Source organism: Lepus europaeus, chromosome X (genome assembly GCF_033115175.1).
Source record: "Lepus europaeus isolate LE1 chromosome X, mLepTim1.pri, whole genome shotgun sequence".
NCBI classification, from domain to species: domain Eukaryota; kingdom Metazoa; phylum Chordata; class Mammalia; order Lagomorpha; family Leporidae; genus Lepus; species Lepus europaeus.
The window spans coordinates 77,593,894-77,612,779 of record NC_084850.1 but is presented as its reverse complement, the minus strand read 5'-3'; the positions used below and the strand labels follow the sequence as shown (position 1 = coordinate 77,612,779).

Sequence of the window (18,886 nt, the reverse complement as noted above, 5' to 3'; positions counted from 1 at the left end):
AAAGTTGGCAGGGGAATTTTTAGCTTAATTCTCCTTTTAACTGGGTCTTTTGGGGGATTATGTCTTCTTTTTATGATGTATTGTGAATAAATTTACCAATTTAAAGTCTCAAATAATCAAATCTGCTTTCAATCCATACAGTCACTTTTTTTTAGGGGAAAAAGCATAGAACTATATAGATTTCATTGTAACTGGAAAATATACATTGGGAAAGTTACATCTTAAATATTTCTTATAAAATATTGTCAAAACTAAACTCCAAACTATGAGTACAATGCTCACACAACCATTTTATAACACTAGAAGATACTATGATTAAAGGATGATAACTAGGAAGTGTGGATAAAATCATTTTAAAAATACTTTTTTTTTTTTACTAAAAATTAATGTTAAGGTCTTATATGTCAGAACCAGTATAATTCTTACCCATTACCTCTGAGAATCAACACAGATGTTAAAATTGTAGGTATCTGGTCTCTGTATGTTACCGCAGTGTCAGTAAGAAGCCAATAGTTGTGAGCAAAATGTTTTGAAGAAATATATGCAAGACTACTGAAAATCTTCAAGGTAGTATAGATGAAACAAAGTATATTATTAAAACAGGAAAGTATTTACAATGATGCCCATTACACTGACATTTGTGATACCTACAAAGTCCAGTTTGAAACTCCCTTTAAAATCTTACATTACAGATAAGAGTACACAATATGTACTGATCAGATGGGATCAATCAAGATCTCAATCTCCCCATCGCAACTCCATAGTTGGAAACCTGAAGCTTCTTCCTTCCAGCTATTCGTAAAATATATTGTAGGACCCTGTGAACTACAGCCATTCTATCATGCTACAGAACACCAGAGTTTTGTTGTTTTCAAAATTAAAATAACATATTTAAGTAAATAGGAATGCAAACTATCCTGTTTGATCATTAGACATCATACACATGTAATGTAGCATCACATAACAGCTCACAAAATGTACAATAATTTTTGTGAAAATTCTTGCTATTATAGAGAAACACACCTACTTACTTGAACCTGTCCTCTTAGAAAAGGGAAGATGCTACTCCTTGTAACTCCTTGTAAAATACTCTACATGTAATAAAAGCCAAGAATCAGGCTGCTACAACAGTGATCTGAACTAAAGTAGAGAGTTTACCAATTACAGAAAATAAATCTATTGGCGAGTTGACCTGATCTTATTCCTACACATAATTTTGGATTTTAAAGAATTCATTCTAGGAATCTTCATATACATTTGTTGAAGTGAAGAATTTCTAGGAAGAATTTAAAGAGTATTTTGAAGGAAAATAGAAGATAATGAGGTGGAATATGGTTCACTAAAATTTGGTTAATTATTGAATAGCAAAGTGTTGACAATGGTTTTGAATGACTGAATTTTACAAAATTATACTAAATTACTTTCACAAATAATAGCATGCATAAAAAGCCTAGATATTCAAGTGACATTCAGCTGCCTGAAATTGTGTTTTGATTATCAAAGTCTAATAAAAGTATAGTTTCTCAAAATTGATATTAGAATATATATTTTGAAATACAGTAAACCCTATCAATGGATTATGATTTGTTATACTGCCAAGAGTTAGAAGAAAAACAATTAATATAGTTAACTAACTTAATAATAAGTAATTTGTATTTTATTACATTGCTCTAAAATAAAATTGTACCATTAAACCATTAAATTATTAAGCTAACTGAACTCTATCCTACATTTGTATTAAATTGATTTTTATTATCACTAGAATTATTTAGGCTTGTAGCAATTACTATCAACTCTATTAATTAGATACTTATTTGAATCCAATTCAATTACTTTTGTTAGGGACCATGCTAAAATATTTATGACATCTCCGAGAAGTAAAGGCAAGTTTCAAAATAAACATACTTAGAATGTGTTTACTAATTCATTTAATTGATTCTTTTTCATGAATAATGTCATTTAAAAGAGATCAATGCTACTGATATGCATAGCTGACTTCTAGAATGGAAACCTGAATCATATCTGGTTCAGTGATTCTATTCATTTAAAACATTTTTTGATCCAAATTTAAATTTATGCTTTGGAAAATGTCTGGTTCTACTATAATAGGAAATGGGTACTTAGGTTACCATCAAAAGGTACATGGTGCATATAAAATATGAAACATAATATGCAAAAATTTGGAGTGAAAAATTCAGGCAAAGCCATGAAGAAAAGCAAAATGTGATTGAGTTATTAGTGATGACAACATTTTTGGTAATGTTGATGAATGGAGAGAAATAACAAATACAAATTTGATTACATATTGATGGTATCAATTAGATTCAAATCAATATAATGAAGGAAAATAGAGACTTTATAAAGAATATGTCCAGGGCCGGTGCTGTGGTGTAGTGTGTAAAACCGTTGCCTGCAGTGCTGGCATCCCATAAGGGTGCCGGTTCAAGTCCCAGCTGCTCCACTTCCAATCCAGCTCTCTGCTATGGCCTGGGAAAGTAGAAGGTGGCCCAAGTCCTTGGGTCCCTGCACCTGTGTGGGAGGCCTGGAAGAAGCTCCTGGCTCCTGGCTTCGGATCGGCACAGCTCCGGCTGTTGCAGCCATCTGGAGAGTGAACCAGCAGATGAAGGACCTCTCTCTCTCTCTCTCTCGCTCTCTCTCTCTCTTTTTGTCTTTGCCTCTCCTCTCACTGTGTTACTCTGCCTTTCAAATAAATAAATAAATCTTAAAAAAAGAATATGTCCAGACAGGTAAAGTTGCCATTCTACAGAAGCCACTAAAAGCTATTCTATCTATAACTCAACTCCTACTTTAGAAAGGTGCTCTAGTAGTTCCGTAGCTTAACCTCTCTCCAAGCTATGGCTTCCAAATTATTATTCAGAAAAAATGGGTACAGAAGGAATTCAATAACACAGTTAGCTCCTGAAATCTTACTGTTTAGAAATCTCACCAGAAATGTAACCCCTCCTACTTTTTGTGAGTCAGTGCAACACAATTATGTCTCCTTTTCTTGCCTGTTTAACTTTAGTGAACACTATGTAAGATGAACAATGTCAGCTCAGAAAATGATTCACCCTATATAAATTTGATGACAGTATATCTTCTGCCAGATGACTCTTCTTCACAAGCTAATCTTTTGCCAACTGAGATAACTCATTGTGAGAGTTGTTCAGCTAAAATAAAAGGAGAGTGCAGTTAGGGTTTGTGCAAATAATAGTTGACCCTTATAATGTCATACAGGAAATGGCAGTTCGCTCACCCAAGGTAGACCAAATCTTTAGGAAGAAGAGGAAATGGAAAGTAGAATGTCAAAGAAGGAGCCAGTCTAGAAACTTGGGGTTTTGAATACTGTGACTGTGTATTCAGGTTGTCTCTATTTAATTTTTTATTGATACTATAAGAATTATAGTAATAGGGGCTGGCGCCGTGGCTCACTTAGTTAATCATCCTCCTATGCTGCCGGTATCCCATATGGGCTCCAGGTTCTAGTCCCAGTTGCCTCTCTTCCAGTCCAGCTCTCTGCTGTGGCCTGGGAAGGCAGTGGAGGATGGCCCAAGTCCTTGTGCCTCTGCACCCACATGGGAGACCAAGATGAGACTCCTGGCTCCTGGCTCCTGGCTTTGGATCGGCGCAGTGCCAGCCGTGGCTGGCATTTGGGGAGTGAACCAATGGAAGGAAGACCTTTCTCTCCGTCTCTCTCTCTCTCATTGTCTCTAATTCTACCTGTCAAATAAATTTTTAAAGCAAGAATTATAGTAATAAAGAATTACAATTTTTAAAATTAGTATTTAGTCAAAAGAGAGAGATGGTGAGAGAGAGAGAGAGAGAGAGAGAGAGAGAGAGAATCTCATCTGCTGATTCACTCATCAAATACCTAAAAGAGCTGGGCTGAGTCAAGCCAAAGCCAGGAGCCAGAAGCCAGGAATTGACTCTAGGTCTCCCACATGAGTGATAGAACCTAATCACTTTAATAATCACCTACTGCCTCCCAGGATGCACATTAACAGGCAACTGGTATAATGAATAGCGTTTAGACTTGAACCTAAACACTACAATATGGGATGCAGGTATTCCAAGTGATGTCTTACCATTGTGCCAAATGCCAGCTGCTCTATTTAAATTTCAATTTCAAAACTGTCCTAGATTAAATGATAAATTATATGATCATGCTCATCTTATACAATGCAAACAGGTAACAAGAAAACAGATGAGTATCGAATTGATGTAAAAATATAGAAAAAATACACAAAGATAATACTTTTTAAGCTACAAATTAAGTCTGAACTCTATAGGTCATACCACATGCCCACTGCCCATGTAGAAAACCATTTGAGAAAGCAGGACTTATAAAAAAATATACATGCCCTAAATGATCATCAAACTATACAAATATATTTTTAAGCAACGACTGTTAGAGCACGAGCGTGTGTGTGTGTGTTTATGTGTGTGTATGTGTGTGAAACAGCACTTGTTAACCATGTGGGAAAGCACAGACACATGCAATCATTTATGAGAACATCACAACAACAACAAAATCTCTCAATATCAATTTGTACGCACAAAACACAAAAGCTGTTGTGAGAAAGAAGTAACATAACTCAGTGTGCCAAAGTACCACTTCTATGAGTGAATCAACTATCACTAACTCATTAAAACAACTTAAAGTTTAAGTAAGCTTAACAACAGGAACAAATGAAACAACTGTCAATAATATTATGCAGTTAAGTGTGGAGACACTAAGGAATAACTTTAGGGTTATATAACAACCTGGTTTATGTTTCCTTACTGCTTTCCCTAATCTAATTAAGGCACTTCTTTCAGATGAAAAAAAATACAAAAATAATTGCTTCATAAAATTCCACAGTTGTCTGATAATAACAGGAGATTATCCGGTAAGTTTTTAAAAATGCATTCTTCACTATCTAAATACAAGAGCATTTCATGGAAAATGGATTTAAAAGATGTTTATTTTGATGCAAAAGTTTGGAAACCCATGTGTAATTTTTGTGATGAGATTTTTGAAAACCTTGCATATGCTTGGATTTTTGAAAACTTCACCTATGCATAGGTATCTAAATTTTTTTTTGCACCAACGTAAGCCTCTCTTTTAATTCCAGGTTCCATGACTTTTGTGATGTCTTCAGGTAAAGCCAGTCACTTTGTGGGGTTATGTATAAAATTTTTCTCAGAGTGGAGTCAGTTTGTTTACTCAAATCCTACAGTCTCAATTAGAGAAGACCAGAAATAATGAAAATTAGATTATTATTTATAACACCCATAGAGCAAGTGGATAAAATTTTTAATTAGATAAATTTTCACCACATATTTCTAGACAAACGCAAGAAATTGTATCTATTAAATAAATAATAAAATTCAGATATTTAAAATCTAAAGAAATGAAAGCTAAGCTTTATTATTATTATCCAGCATATAAACTATTATCATTTTCTGTGTAAGAGCTCTAGCTATAAAAGAAAGTCCTTGGACATTGGGAGGCAGTACGCCCGCATCCCTTACAGAATACAGTTAAGATTCTGACAACTCCAGCTTCCTGCTAATGCACCTGGAAGGGCAGTAGCCTCAGAATCAGCCCTTAAGGCATTCGGATCTGGATGAAGAGCCCATTAGAGTATTGTAGGCATGGAAAGCCAAGACACTCTAGGGAAAAAAAGAAAGAAAGAAAGAAAGAAAGAAAGAAAGAAAGAAAGAAAGAAAGAAAGAAAGAAAGAAAGAAAGAAAGAAAGAAAGAAAGAAAGAAAGAAAGAAAGAAAGAAAGAAACCTAAATGAAAGATCTCAGCGAGTAAGATCCCAGTGGAAAGAACAGGGCCATCAAAGAAGGAGGTACCTTTCTCTGAGGGGAGGAGAGAACTTCCACTTTGACTATGACCCTGTCAGAATAAGATCGAAGTTGGTGAACCCTAAAGGCTTCCATAGCCTCGGCAACTCATGGCTAGAGCCTAGGGAGATTACTGACGCCGTAAACAAGAGTGTTAAATTGTTAAATCAACATCAAGAGTCACTGTGTACTTACGTCCCATGTGGGATCTGTCCTTAATGGGTTGTCCAAGGTGAAGTAATGATATAGCTAGTACTGAAACAGTATTTTTACACTTTGTGTCTATGTGTGGGTGCAAACTGATGAAATCTTTACTTAGTATATACTGAATCGATCTTATGTATATAAAGATTGTTGAAAATGAAAACAAAAACTTGGTGTTAAATTGGAAATTACATAGAAAATTAATCAATTTTTAAAAACTATCATGTAGGATCTCTGTCATTAATGTGCTGTACATTGTGATTTAATACTATAACTAGTACTCCAACAGTATTTTTCACTTTGTGTTGCTATGTGGGGGAAAACTGTTGAAATCTTTACTTAATATATACTAAACTGATCTTCTGTATATAAAGAGAATTGAAAATGAATCTTTATGTGAATGGAAGGGGAGAGAGAGCGGGAAAGGGGAGGGTTGCAGGTGGGAGGGAAGTTATGGTGGGGGGGAAGCCATTGTAATCCGTAAGCTGTACTTTGGAAATTTATATTCATTAAATAAAAGCTTAAAAAAAAAGATTCTGACAACTCCAGCTTCCTGCTAATGCACCTGGAAAGGCAGTTTCTGCCACTTACGTGGAAGACCCTGATGGGGTTCCTGGCTCCTGGATTTGGCCTGGCTCAGACCTGGTTGGTGTGGGCATTTGGGAAGTGAACCAGCAAATAGAAGACTGACTCTCTCTCTCTCTCTCTCTCTCTCTCTCTCTCTGTGTGTGTGTGTGTGTCTCCTTTCTCTCACACCGCCTTTCAATTAAATAAATCCTTTAAAAAATCCTTGCATTATACCAATTAGATATTTTATCTTAAAAATCATTTGAAGGCCTAAGGCAAAACTTCAGTCAACTAGATATACCTAAAACCTCATGCACGATTTCTGCAGAAAACACATTTCAGACGAAATGTCTGGAATCTTAAAACTACAGATGTTTACTTTAGTCTATACAGAAATCAGACAACAATGTTACAACTAAGGGCTTCATATCCTGTCCTCCATGAGGACATTCTCAGTTTTCCAAGCCCATGAATACTTGTAGTTTAAAGGTGCATTCACATATCATTACTATGGTTTCCAAAGGATTCAAAGTAACAGTTACATTTGGCAAAGTATTTAAGACACCATTTGGAATGCCCACATCATATGTCAGAGTGTCTAAGTTCAAGTCCAGGCTACACTTCTGATTCAAGCTACCTGCTAATGCATACAGTGGCAGAGAGTAGATATGGCTTAAGTGGTTGTGTTTTTCCACTCACATAGAAGATCAAGATTGAATTCTGATTACTATCTTTGGCCTAGTCCAGCCCCAGCCTTTACAGTATTTGGAGAGTGAACCAACAGACAAGGGATCTCTGCCTCTCTGTGTCTGTCTCTCTACCTCTCAAAAAATAAATAAATAAATAAATAAATAAAATGAGGGGCTGGGTCTGTGGCACAGTAGGTTAATCCTCCACCTGCAGTGCTAGCATCCCACACTGGTGCAGGTTCTAGTTCCGGCTGCTTCTCTTCTGATCCAGCTCTCTGCTATGGCCTGGGAAAGCAGTAGAAGATGACCCAAGTCCTTGGGCCCCTGCACCCACATGGGAGACACGGAAGAAGCTCCTGGCTCCTGGCTTCAGATCAGCACAGCTCTGGCCATTGCGGCCATCTGGGGAGTGAACCAGTGGATGGAGGATTTTTCTGTCTATCTCTCCTTCTCTCTGTAACTCTACCTCTCAAATAAATAAAAATCTTAAACAATTGCAAAAAAGTATCTTTTTGCTACTTCTTCAACTCAGAGAGTTATATGCAGGGTTTGCAATCTTGGAAAATTATGTGTTCGATGGGGTAATGTGGCTATGTATAGCTGATTCCTTAGGAATAACTTTCTTTACAATAAAATTATCAAGTTAAATGCCTCCTGAAACACACCAAATCTGTTAAATACTTATGTCCTCAGAGGAAAAGTGGTGTGAGATCACTAGAGAATGAAATAATCAACATCAGAATATTGTAATATTATTGTGTATTCAACCAATGTAAGTAGCCTTCATTTTATATTTATTTATTTATCGAAGGTAGTTGAACTTCTGGGAGTTAACTGAATATTCATTAGATTGTAACTAAACATGATTATATTTTCAAGCTTTGTGATATCTATATGAACTCTCTAATTCATCAGGTTAATCATTCAGCTGTTTAAATAAAGCATTATTTTCAACCAGAAGTAAACTATAAAGTGCTATACTTCTTATCTATAATCCATTAAATTGTTTTTCTAAAATTTATGCATCCTTGGATTATTTAGAGCACCACTTTCTTCTTCTGTTAACCATTTAGTTGATTGTTTCCATTGTAGACAGCAAAGTCCTACTTGTTCCACTGTCTTTAGGGTGAAGGCCGTTGATTTTGCTGTGTACTCCTGGCCAAACCATTTTAAATGGACTAACTTTTAAGCAAACTCTTGTCCTCATGGGACATAGTAACTCTTTCATAAACAAGGAAAACATACTAGTATCCATGAAAGTAGCAAATCTGCTTTAAAAATATTTAAAGCCTATTTAATTTAGAATAATTAAAAACAAAATATCAAATACATTATTACATATCTCTCCCACAAAAAGCCAAACTTGCAATAAAATGGATAGGAAAACAAAACAAATAAACAAAAATGTTGTCAGTATGAGACAGAAAAGAGAAGAAATCTGATGTATTTAAAATAGCATATGAAGGAGACATAAATAAAGTAATTCCAGATGGTAGAAGCAGTATTTGAGACAGTACTCACATTAGCAATATCATAGTCATATGGAGGGCCAGGAGGAGGCAAAGACAAATGAAGAGGAGACATTTGATTCAATAGATAAGCTAAAGAAGGTAAATAGAAGACTTTCAAAAACATTGAACTTAATCCAGAAATAAATGTGGAGCCAGGGACATTGATTGAGAAAGAGAATACTGCTGTTGTATTATTCTTTGTATACATGCATAAAATATGTATGATCAACTAAGTTTAGGTTGTAAAATAAGCTTTTTAAAGAGTATAAAGCATTAGATCTTAGAAAAATTGGGAAGACTCTTAATGAATCTCAAACTATAGGGTAAAATCAACAACTATTATCTATAGAACATATTTTTCATGGCACTCAGTAAATTTTATAGATTTTTCTTGTTTTATTCATTCTTTTAATAATCCTGCCTGTTATATAAGGATAATTTGAATTCATTCCATTATATAGGAAAGGAATTGGAGTCACAGATAATGTTTGGGAATTAAGATAATAGAAAGACTCATGTGATTACCACCATTATCACAGAAATTACAGTTTTCATTAAAAAGTATCAAAATGGGCCGGCGCCGTGGCTCAATAGGCTAATCCTCCGCCTAGTGGCGCCGGCACACTGGGTTCTAGTCCTGGTCGGGACGCCGGATTCTGTCCCGGTTGCCCCTCTTCCAGGCCAGATCTCTGCTGTGGCCAGGGAGTGCAGTGGAGGATGGCCCAAGTGCTTGGGCCCTGCACCCCATGGGAGACCAGGATAAGCACCTGGCTCCTGCCATCGGATCAGCACGGTTGCGCCGGCCACAGCGTGCTGGCCATGGCGGCCATTGGAGGGTGAACCAACAGCAAAAGGAAGACCTTTCTCTCTGTCTCTCTCTCTCACTATCCACTCTACCTGCCAAAAATTTAAAAAAAAAAAATTATCAAAATGATTTTAAAGATAAATGTTAGTAACAGTATCAATGCCAAAATCAGACCTGGTAACAAAATAAATTCCTGAAGGTACGTGGTAAAAGTCTACAAAAAATAAGTTTGGATATTTTAACCTTGTTATGATTATTAAACTTAATATAACTCCTTTTTTGATTGCAGCATGAGCAACTCCAGATAAAATGTCCTTTTAATGAAATAAAGGTTTTCCTCCTTACATTAGTCATTAGTGTAAAAACATACTCTTTATAATACTTGTTATTAAGCTCCTTGAGGACAGTGGCTATTTTTCAAATATATATTTGTGCCTCAAGACTTTGCATATTGGTCACTCATTAAATTTACATCACTAGACTTAGACTAAGATATTAGTTAGCTGTCAGTTACTCTTACAAGTAAGACAAAATTTGACAGAAGAGCTTTTCATGATTTAGTTTTACTTCATTGTGTAAGAGGAACTCAAAATAATGAACCTTTATATATAAAATAAGCAGAAGGATGAAAAATGTTCATGACATTATCATGCATTGAATAAAGTCCCAGATTAAATGTGATTTCAAGGCCAAATGCAATTTATGCTAAATAATCCAAAATTTCACTTTATTAATAGGCAACTTTAAAAATGCCTTATTTTGGGCCGGCGCCGTGGCTTAACAGGCTAATCCTCCACCTTGCGGCGCCGGCACACCGGGTTCTAGTCCCGGTTGGGGTGCCGGATTCTATCCCAGTTGCCTCTCTTCCAGGCCAGCTCTCTGCTATGGCCCAGGAAGGCAGTGGAGGATGGCCCAAGTGCTAGGGCCCTGCACCCGCGTGGGAGACCAGGAGAAGCACCTGGCTCCTGGCTTTGGATCAGCGCGATGCACCGGCCGCAGCGGCCATTGGAGGGTGAACCAACAGCAAAAAGGAAGACCTTTCTCTCTGTCTCTCTCTCTCACTATCCACTCTGCCTGTCAAAAAAAAAAAAATCCCTTATTTTGTAAAATGAAACAAAGTTTCAACTTGCTTTGAAAAATAATTCTTGTGTTTATATTTTCTGCTATACAACTTTATGCTACTTTTCTTACTATACTTGCAAGTACAGAGATGAACACAAGCAGCAATTAAAATATAATACTGCTAAAAATCTTTCCAATACATTAAAAAATATGTAACAGTTTTCTAAATGAAAGTGAGCTGGAATTATCACTTTGATTTTACAGCAAATGAAAAACATGTGAAAATCTCTATTTTTATCATTTTAAATGCTAAAAAAACCTGTGTGTATTTTCACATGTATTCTAAGCTTTCCAGTGACTAATGTTTAACATTTTATAATAAAAATATTTTTTCATATATTTTCAGAATAAAATTTGAAAACATCTAATTCCTGCAAAGACCAATGAATGAAGGACATTTCAAAAATGGTAAAATAAAGTTATGTGTTATTTAGTTAATTTGAATCCAGTACTTTCCTTCTCTGGTAACTTCTACCTACGTTCAGAAACTAAAAGTCACTTCAGCAAAGACCTAGTAAAATGTAATTTGTGTCAAAGCAATTTATTTGATTTATTATTATGTCACTGGATTATTTAATTATTCACACTTTCTTGATTGATTTTGTGAAGATGGCTGTAAAGTGATAAATGCAAAGGGAGAATATAAATTTTTTAGCATTTAATTTTTAAGTGAGAACTATTTTTCATGTGCATTCTGTATTTTGGGATACAGCAAAAAATCCTTCAGAAACTGATCCCAATCTGCTATATAAATTATTTCATCCATCAAATTAAAACAAAATCAGAAATTTTTCTCCAGAATGACCTTATTGCCTTTACCATCTTTTCTGATACAAGATGTTATCAACTGTGAAACAAAACCTTTAGAAATGTACCCATTGTTCTTTATCTAATGAAAAATTATATTTCAGTTCACTAAGAGAGTGTCCCCACAGCAGAACAAAGAGTTATAGTAAATAGAAAATTTTGTAGCAAAAAGAGTAATTTATGCAAGGTAAACAACCAACAGTGGGACATTTATTATCTTAGATTATTAGTATTGATCAGAATTATAAAAGCCAACTGGATCTGTGTATTCACACCCCATGTTCTCATGAAAGAATTCTATAACAAATGATTTTGTCCTGTATAAATATACTTTTATTTTCACTTTTAAGTAATTCTCCTGGGCAGGCATAAAATTGATTTTTATTTAAATATGGCAAGCAATAAAATAACAGATCAATAAATCTGCAACTAATAATAAAATTTAGTGGTGCTTTTTATAGTTAGTTGGTAATATCAGGTTAAGAGGCATGATGCCAGTAAGTTAATCAGATTTGTTTTCTATTGCTTCAATTTATATATTTTACAATTGAGATATCTAAAATGTCTAATATATATTGTTGCATGTTGCACTATTAATAACAGGTATATTTAACAAAAGGCATTAGTGGAATTCTAACCAGGACTCTTAATAGTAATGAAGTCAAAAGTTACTTAATCCTATTAGTGTCACACTCTCATTTTAATAAGACCTGACAGCCTTAATAAAGATCCATTTATGAAAAGAATGTGTTTTATGTTGTCATTTTTTTCCCCGCTGGAGGTGCACTCTGAAAATAACCTCAGCTTTTAGGGACCTAATAGTCATTACCATTTGATTGTCCTCTCTTTTCCTTTTCAGCATAGATCAAAAATGTTAATATGCACATAATAGAATTCAGAGAATACATAATAATCTTAAAGCTGAATTGGTGAATTTCTAAAGAAAACTTTTTACAATTGAAAAAATTAGGAAATCTTTATATTTGAACTCTTCTGAGCATGCTGGAGCCATGAAAACTAAGTAAGCTTTGTAAACTGTTGAACATATTAGTTGTTATAGGATATTCTGCCTGTAATGATATTAATGCATATTTACTCACTTCTGATTTTATGTGCCACTTAGAGCTATGGTAACATATGGTAAAGAAATATTAATTCTTTCAGAATAGTAAACTTTGCTTTTTGTTTCAACCATGTATCATTTGATTTCTCATTCTCAGAAATTTGAATCAAGATCATTAAATTTAATGGTGGATGAGTTTTTTTATAATTTGGATTTTCTAACCCAAGATTTCAAAACAAATCTAAGTATAATCTTATTTTCATAAATCCAAGTACAGATCTTGATCAGTGAAGAAAATGTGTAATTAAAATAGAAACAAGGGACAAAAGGCTTTGTTATGTGAAAAGATTGTCTCAGATTAGATTATTTTTGAGGGTAGTAGAAAAGATTAGGCTGTCTTATGGGATGGGTAGATTGAGTGGGGTTACCAATCTGAGGATAAATTGATCTACTTGCTCTGTCAGCACAAACTGTCAGTCTTTGAAATACTGTCACTCCTCCCTCAAGGGAACTGATCAGCACACTGTCATTGGGCTAGTGTAAGAATTTTACTACTGATACATGCCAGGGAACATGGAAAGCTCAAGCAGAAAATGAAGACATATGTAACACCATTACACAAACTAATTTCCCGTGAGTTCCAACCATGGAAAGAAGTAGGTCCCTGTGGTTTATGGACATATCCTGAGTCAGATTGCTTGAGGAATATTTCTGTTTGTAAAAATGTTGTGCTGTCTGTCAACAAGACTTAGAATATGAAAAAGAACTTAATAAATAACAGGCCATCAGAATAAAAAAAAAAGTAGAAGAGATTCTGTAATTTCCCACTCATGGTCAATAGCCTATTCAAATACTGCAACATGTGTGATACAGTGTGTGTGTGTGTCTCTCTCTCTCTCTCTCTCTCTCTCTAGATATATATATATATATATATACACATTCGTATACATACACATATACATAAATCTATATATGTATATATATGTATATAGATATAAATATTTAACATAGTTCAAATTAAGAAAAAATGATACTAGGAATTCTCATTACAATATCTATTTAAAACAAAGAGAAGATCTAACATCTGAGTTTTTTTTTTTTTTTGAGTGGCATCATCAAAAATGCTTACAAAAGTAGATGAATCATTTTTCTTTAGAGAGAAACATGATGGCTTGAAAAGCTGAAAATGTAATATATAGGAGAGAAATTGACATTTTGAGATTTGATGATTGTTTACAGCCCTTGTCTCTACTATGAGGAAGAGTGGTTTTTTGTTTTTTGTTTTTTTTTTCTTTCTTCTTACTATTTGTTGAACTCTTTACTTGGTGTAGGGTAATCTTATGAGTATAAAGTAAACTGAAGGTAGATCATCATAAAAATTGAGAGGGAATAAGAGAGAAAGGAGGAGGAAGGGTGGGAGTGTGGGCAGGAGGGAGTTCAGGGTGGGAAGTATCACTGTGTTCATAAACCTGTATATATAAAATACATGAAATCTGTTTGCCTTAAATAAAAAATGCCAAAAATAAAGGAAGCAAGCAAAACAAGGCAAAAAAAAGGAAAAGCTGAAAATTAGACCTCATCAAGGTCACATTGATAAGTTTTAATTTGCTTTTCTTTTTACTAAGCAGAATCACTTAAAAGGCATTTCATTTTTGCGTTCCTATCCTTCTCCTTGTTTTCCCTTCGTCTACTCACTGATTCTCATGTCATGAACTTGCTATGATCTCTGCTTCTAAGGTTATCAGTACATCTTCCTGTGTGTTTCTCTTTTGATCAATTCTAAGGGTCAGAAACCATATTTTGGCTCCCATCTCTCTCATTTACTAGTCATATGATCATAAGAAAAATGCACTACCACTCTGAAATTCACTTTCTAAATATTTAAAATGTAGAATAATACTACTTTCCTTGTTTATGCCAAAGCATACTTACCTTCAAAAAATATCAAATCCTTAAAATATTTATATATTAATCAAAATTTTAGAAATAAAGTTTCTAAGTTTTTAATCTTATGCAAGTTTATATTCTACACACTTTGACACACTTAATACTAGTATCTATTATACTGCCTTTAATTTCAATTAATTAATATAAAATTATCAACAGCAGGACCCCTTCATCTATAAATTGACCTATTTTTTTCTCAGGAATTTTTCTCTGTATTTCCCCCTTCTCTCCCTTTGCTATTTGAACATTTCACATACGTTTTATATTACCCTAGTTAGTAGCAACTAACTGTAATTTTGCTATTCTTATCTATTGAACAAAAGTAGAGCAAACTAATATTAATTAAATTCTCATCCTATTTGGCAGGACGGCGGGTCTTTTGAAAGAAATCATTATGGTTGGCCTACTTACTTTTAAATTATAAAATTTACTATAGTCTGTGGATGAATCAAACGTGGTTCTTTTCTTTTTCTTTATTTTCCCTTTCCCATAGCAACATGCCGCTGTCATGACAGGGCCTTTTTGCAAGTCAGAGTGCACTCAGTTAAAGTCACCCATGTCATGGCCCTCTGCATGCCTAGGGCTATGCTTTGTGTTCCATTCCCATTATTTTTAACAAGCAGTCAGAATAGTATTTGTCCATACAAATGCCCCAGTACTTTAGGTATATCATAGTGCTACTTTAGGCTTATCACACATTCTGAAACAGCAATTTTAGAACATTTCTATTCCCAAGACTCATCTAGAAATGTCTGGTAAGACTATCTTTTTGTCATTTGCTGATAGTCTTTAAAAGAAAATCAAATGGAAGCACATTTTAACAAAGCGAAAATTATGCTGGTAGGCTTATTTGTTTTGACTGAATTTGTTAAGCAGCTTTCAGGACAAGTCAGATATTTCTTGGAAGTTCATTAAGCTGCCCTGAGTGAGAAATGATAAAGTTATTTCTTGACTAAAGTATAGCATTTTAAAAGAACACAAGTGTCAGGATAGTGGGGTGGAGAGACCCTGTTCCAAACACCTTATTTACACTTGATGAGGCCCCATTTTCATTTTAAGCATTAATTTTTATTTTCCAAATAAAGTCTTCTGCTATAGGCTATGGTGTCCAACATGGATGCCATTATCCACATGTGACTATTAAAATTAAATTAAATTAAAAATTCAGCTCCTTAGTAGCACTAGCCACATTTGAAGTACTCGGTACATCTACAGGTGACTAGTGGCTATGGTATTGGATATCACAGATGACAGAACTTGTGTCATTTAATAAAGTTTTACTGTACAGTGTTGCTTTAGAAATGGTATCTACTCTGCTACACACTTTTCTCTGAGTAGTGGAATATTTTAAAACATCTCTAAAAATATTCTGCCCAAGTATATCTACTCTGTACTTTGAGCTTATTCTTCCCAATTCTGCCCCTGTAATACTTAAATCATCATCTCCATATTATGGTTGATGAAGTCAAAGGTCAGAAATACTAGCCTGGTACCTGTGCTTTGGCGTAGTAGATTAAGCCTCCACCTCCAGTGCCTGCATCCCATATGGGCCCTGGTTCACATCCTGGCTGTTCCTTTTCCAACCCAGTCCCCTGCTAATGGCCTGGGAAAGCAGTGCAAGATGGCCTAGGTACTTGGGTCCCTGCATTCACGTGGGAGAACCAGAAGAAGCTCCTGGCTCCTGGCTTCAGATTGGCCCAGCTCTGGCCATTGTGGCCAATTGGAGAGTGAACCAGCAGATGGAAGACCTTTCTCTCTGTATCTCCCTCTCTCTGTCTGTAACTCTGCCTCTCAAATAAATAAATCTTTTTTTTTAAAAAAAGAAAGAAATATTAGCCTGAAAGTAGTAGCTGTAGTAGGGGGGTAAGAACGAAATTGTGGTTCACATCTTTTTGCCTCCTGCATATTTTTCCATTTCATATGATTATGATAAGGAGATGTGATTAGGGCTCTCTCCTAAACAAATACTCATTTATAAATCATCTCACCCTCTTCTATCTGCATTTGCTTCATATAAGCAAACACATCTGCTTTTCACCTGAATTCAGGCAACTGAAATAAAAAAAGGAAAGTTAAAGAGATCTGTAGCCTTTGATTTTGAATGTATTTATAAACAGATACATCTTTTCAACATATTGGCATTAGTTGAACAATTTTCACATATTTTATAGCCTCTAGGACAAAACAGTTATATGTCATATGTTTTTAAATATTTTTAACATTAGTCATGTCAATCATAGTCTGGCAGAGAATAAGAAAATATTAGTGTTTGAAAATCCTCTAGCCATATCTATGTGAAATCTGCACAATTTTTATAGACATTTAAAGATCATTCAATTGCATTCTACTAACTTACAGGTCCAAATCCTGAGTTTTCTACTACATCATACAACATGCAGGTAACTAATAATGCCCATTCACTCGGTAAATGTGACCCTTCTGCACATATTTTGAAGAATATCAAATATTTCATTTGTTCTTACCCCTACCTTCCTCACTCCAATACCCAAATCCAGCCAGAGTAGGTTCCTTGGATTACCTGAATTTTTGTGCCTAAAGGCTTAGTTATCCCTTACAGCAAAAGAACATTGTGTGTTTTCAAAGTATTGGAACACAATGAAAATATTTAACATTGACATTTAGTCACTTTGATGACCAAAAATGTGCTTACAGATATTTTTTTTGACTTGAAATTATCTTGAAAAATATTTATTATTAATCTTTGCATGTTCGGATATGTTAGTAATAAAAGTGCTCTGTGGGGTGGACATTCAGCCTAGCAGTTAAGACTTCGGTGATGAAGTCACATCTCTCATCAGTTTCTAGGTTCTATACCCAGCTCTAGTTCCTGACTCCAGGTGCCTGCTAATGCACACCCAGAGAAGCAATGGTGATGGCTCAAGTTATTGGGTTCCTGCCACTCACATGGAAGTTACAGACTGCGTTCCTGGCTACCAGCTTCAGTCTGACCCAGAACTGGCCATTGTGGGCATTTAGAGAATGAGTCAGCAGTTAAAAGCTCTCTCTCTCTCTCTCTCTCTCTCTCTCTCTCTGTCTCTCCCTCACATAATTAAAAAAAATTATTGAATATTATATTCACCCAATAAACTTATTTGGCACATTTTCAAATGACAATATAAAGCTTCCTATCTAACATAATAAGAAAAATGGTAGCCAGGTTTGTGTATTCAACCATACTTTATTGTTTAGGTCTAACCTATGAAGAGCCATCACTAGACAGGTTAAAAGTAGGATACTGAGCAAGCTAGACGGGATGAGCTCTTTGATTGACCCCAAGTAGATTGTTAAGGGAAGCTCAACTGTTTGAAACTAGTAGACACACAATAAAAATTCATACCTCTCATGTATTTGTAAAAATTGTGTTGATGAATTTTATCTACCATGCCTTGTTTAAACTGAAAAAATGGTGTAATGCTTACTCAAAACTTGAAGTATATTGATTGATTTTTGTCTTAAAAAATGAAATAATGTTTTTTAAAACATGTTTTCAAACGCACCTTAATTAGTTGGTAATTTTGAACTCCATTTATTCCGATATCAGGATCAACAGCCGCTGGGAGAGCATATCGAGAGTTTATAGCCGAATTCTCTGGAATTGATATGTTGATAACCGTTGCCGGGAATAATGGTGCGTTATCATTTATGTCCTCTATCAGGAAACGTATCTTAACCAGTCTAAATATTTCATCCGGCAAAACGGCAACCTCCACTTCATAAAAGCAACGGGCATCCAGCATGATACCGGCACATAATTTCTCACGATCGATGCGAGCGCCAGTAGTGAAGATCTCACCAGTGCCCTCTTCAATCCGAATCAGTGGCACATCTCCTGTCTTGTAGACTAGTTTGAACTGCATTGGCGATGTCAAGGACTTGTCTGGAATAAGCGACAAGTTGAGGTCTTTCAACAAGTCGCCTATCAGGACGTTTTCTGGCATTTCTTCTCGGACCGTGTAGTTCTTCTCCTGGGCGCCAGACTGAAACACGACGCATGCTAACAGGACCGCAAATATATACGTCCCGGACAACAAGTCCATACCAGGCACAATTGTGACAGTTCTTTGTATCAACCCGCAGAATACTGACAAAGACAAGAGAGAGAGAGAGAAAGGGAGAAAAGAGGAAGAATAAAAATTATTAGGAAGCCAACTCTAGTTAACTAAATGCTCAGTTTTAAATTAAAACCATCAAGTGAAATATTAATGAAATCAGCACTGTTAAATAATGGCAAATTTGTTTTGCAAAAAGTATTATGATTTTTTATATTAAGATGAAATATAACAAATATTTTAATTGTATGAAAATAATTACAGGGA

The 18,886-nt window shown here is 35.0% G+C and overlaps 1 protein-coding gene across 8 annotated transcripts in view; it reads right to left on the bottom strand.

Annotated features, from left to right (window-relative positions):
* Positions 1 to 18,607, bottom strand: part of PCDH11X (protocadherin 11 X-linked) — a 727,311-nt gene extending 708,704 nt beyond the window's left edge. For all 8 annotated transcript variants that reach the window (XM_062183503.1, XM_062183507.1, XM_062183504.1 and 5 more), the window contains exon 1: positions 18,068 to 18,607. In XM_062183503.1, coding sequence (XP_062039487.1) covers positions 18,068 to 18,607 — 540 coding nt within the window. The remainder of the gene's footprint in view (positions 1 to 18,067) is intronic.
* Between the last annotated feature and the right edge of the window lie 279 nt (positions 18,608 to 18,886).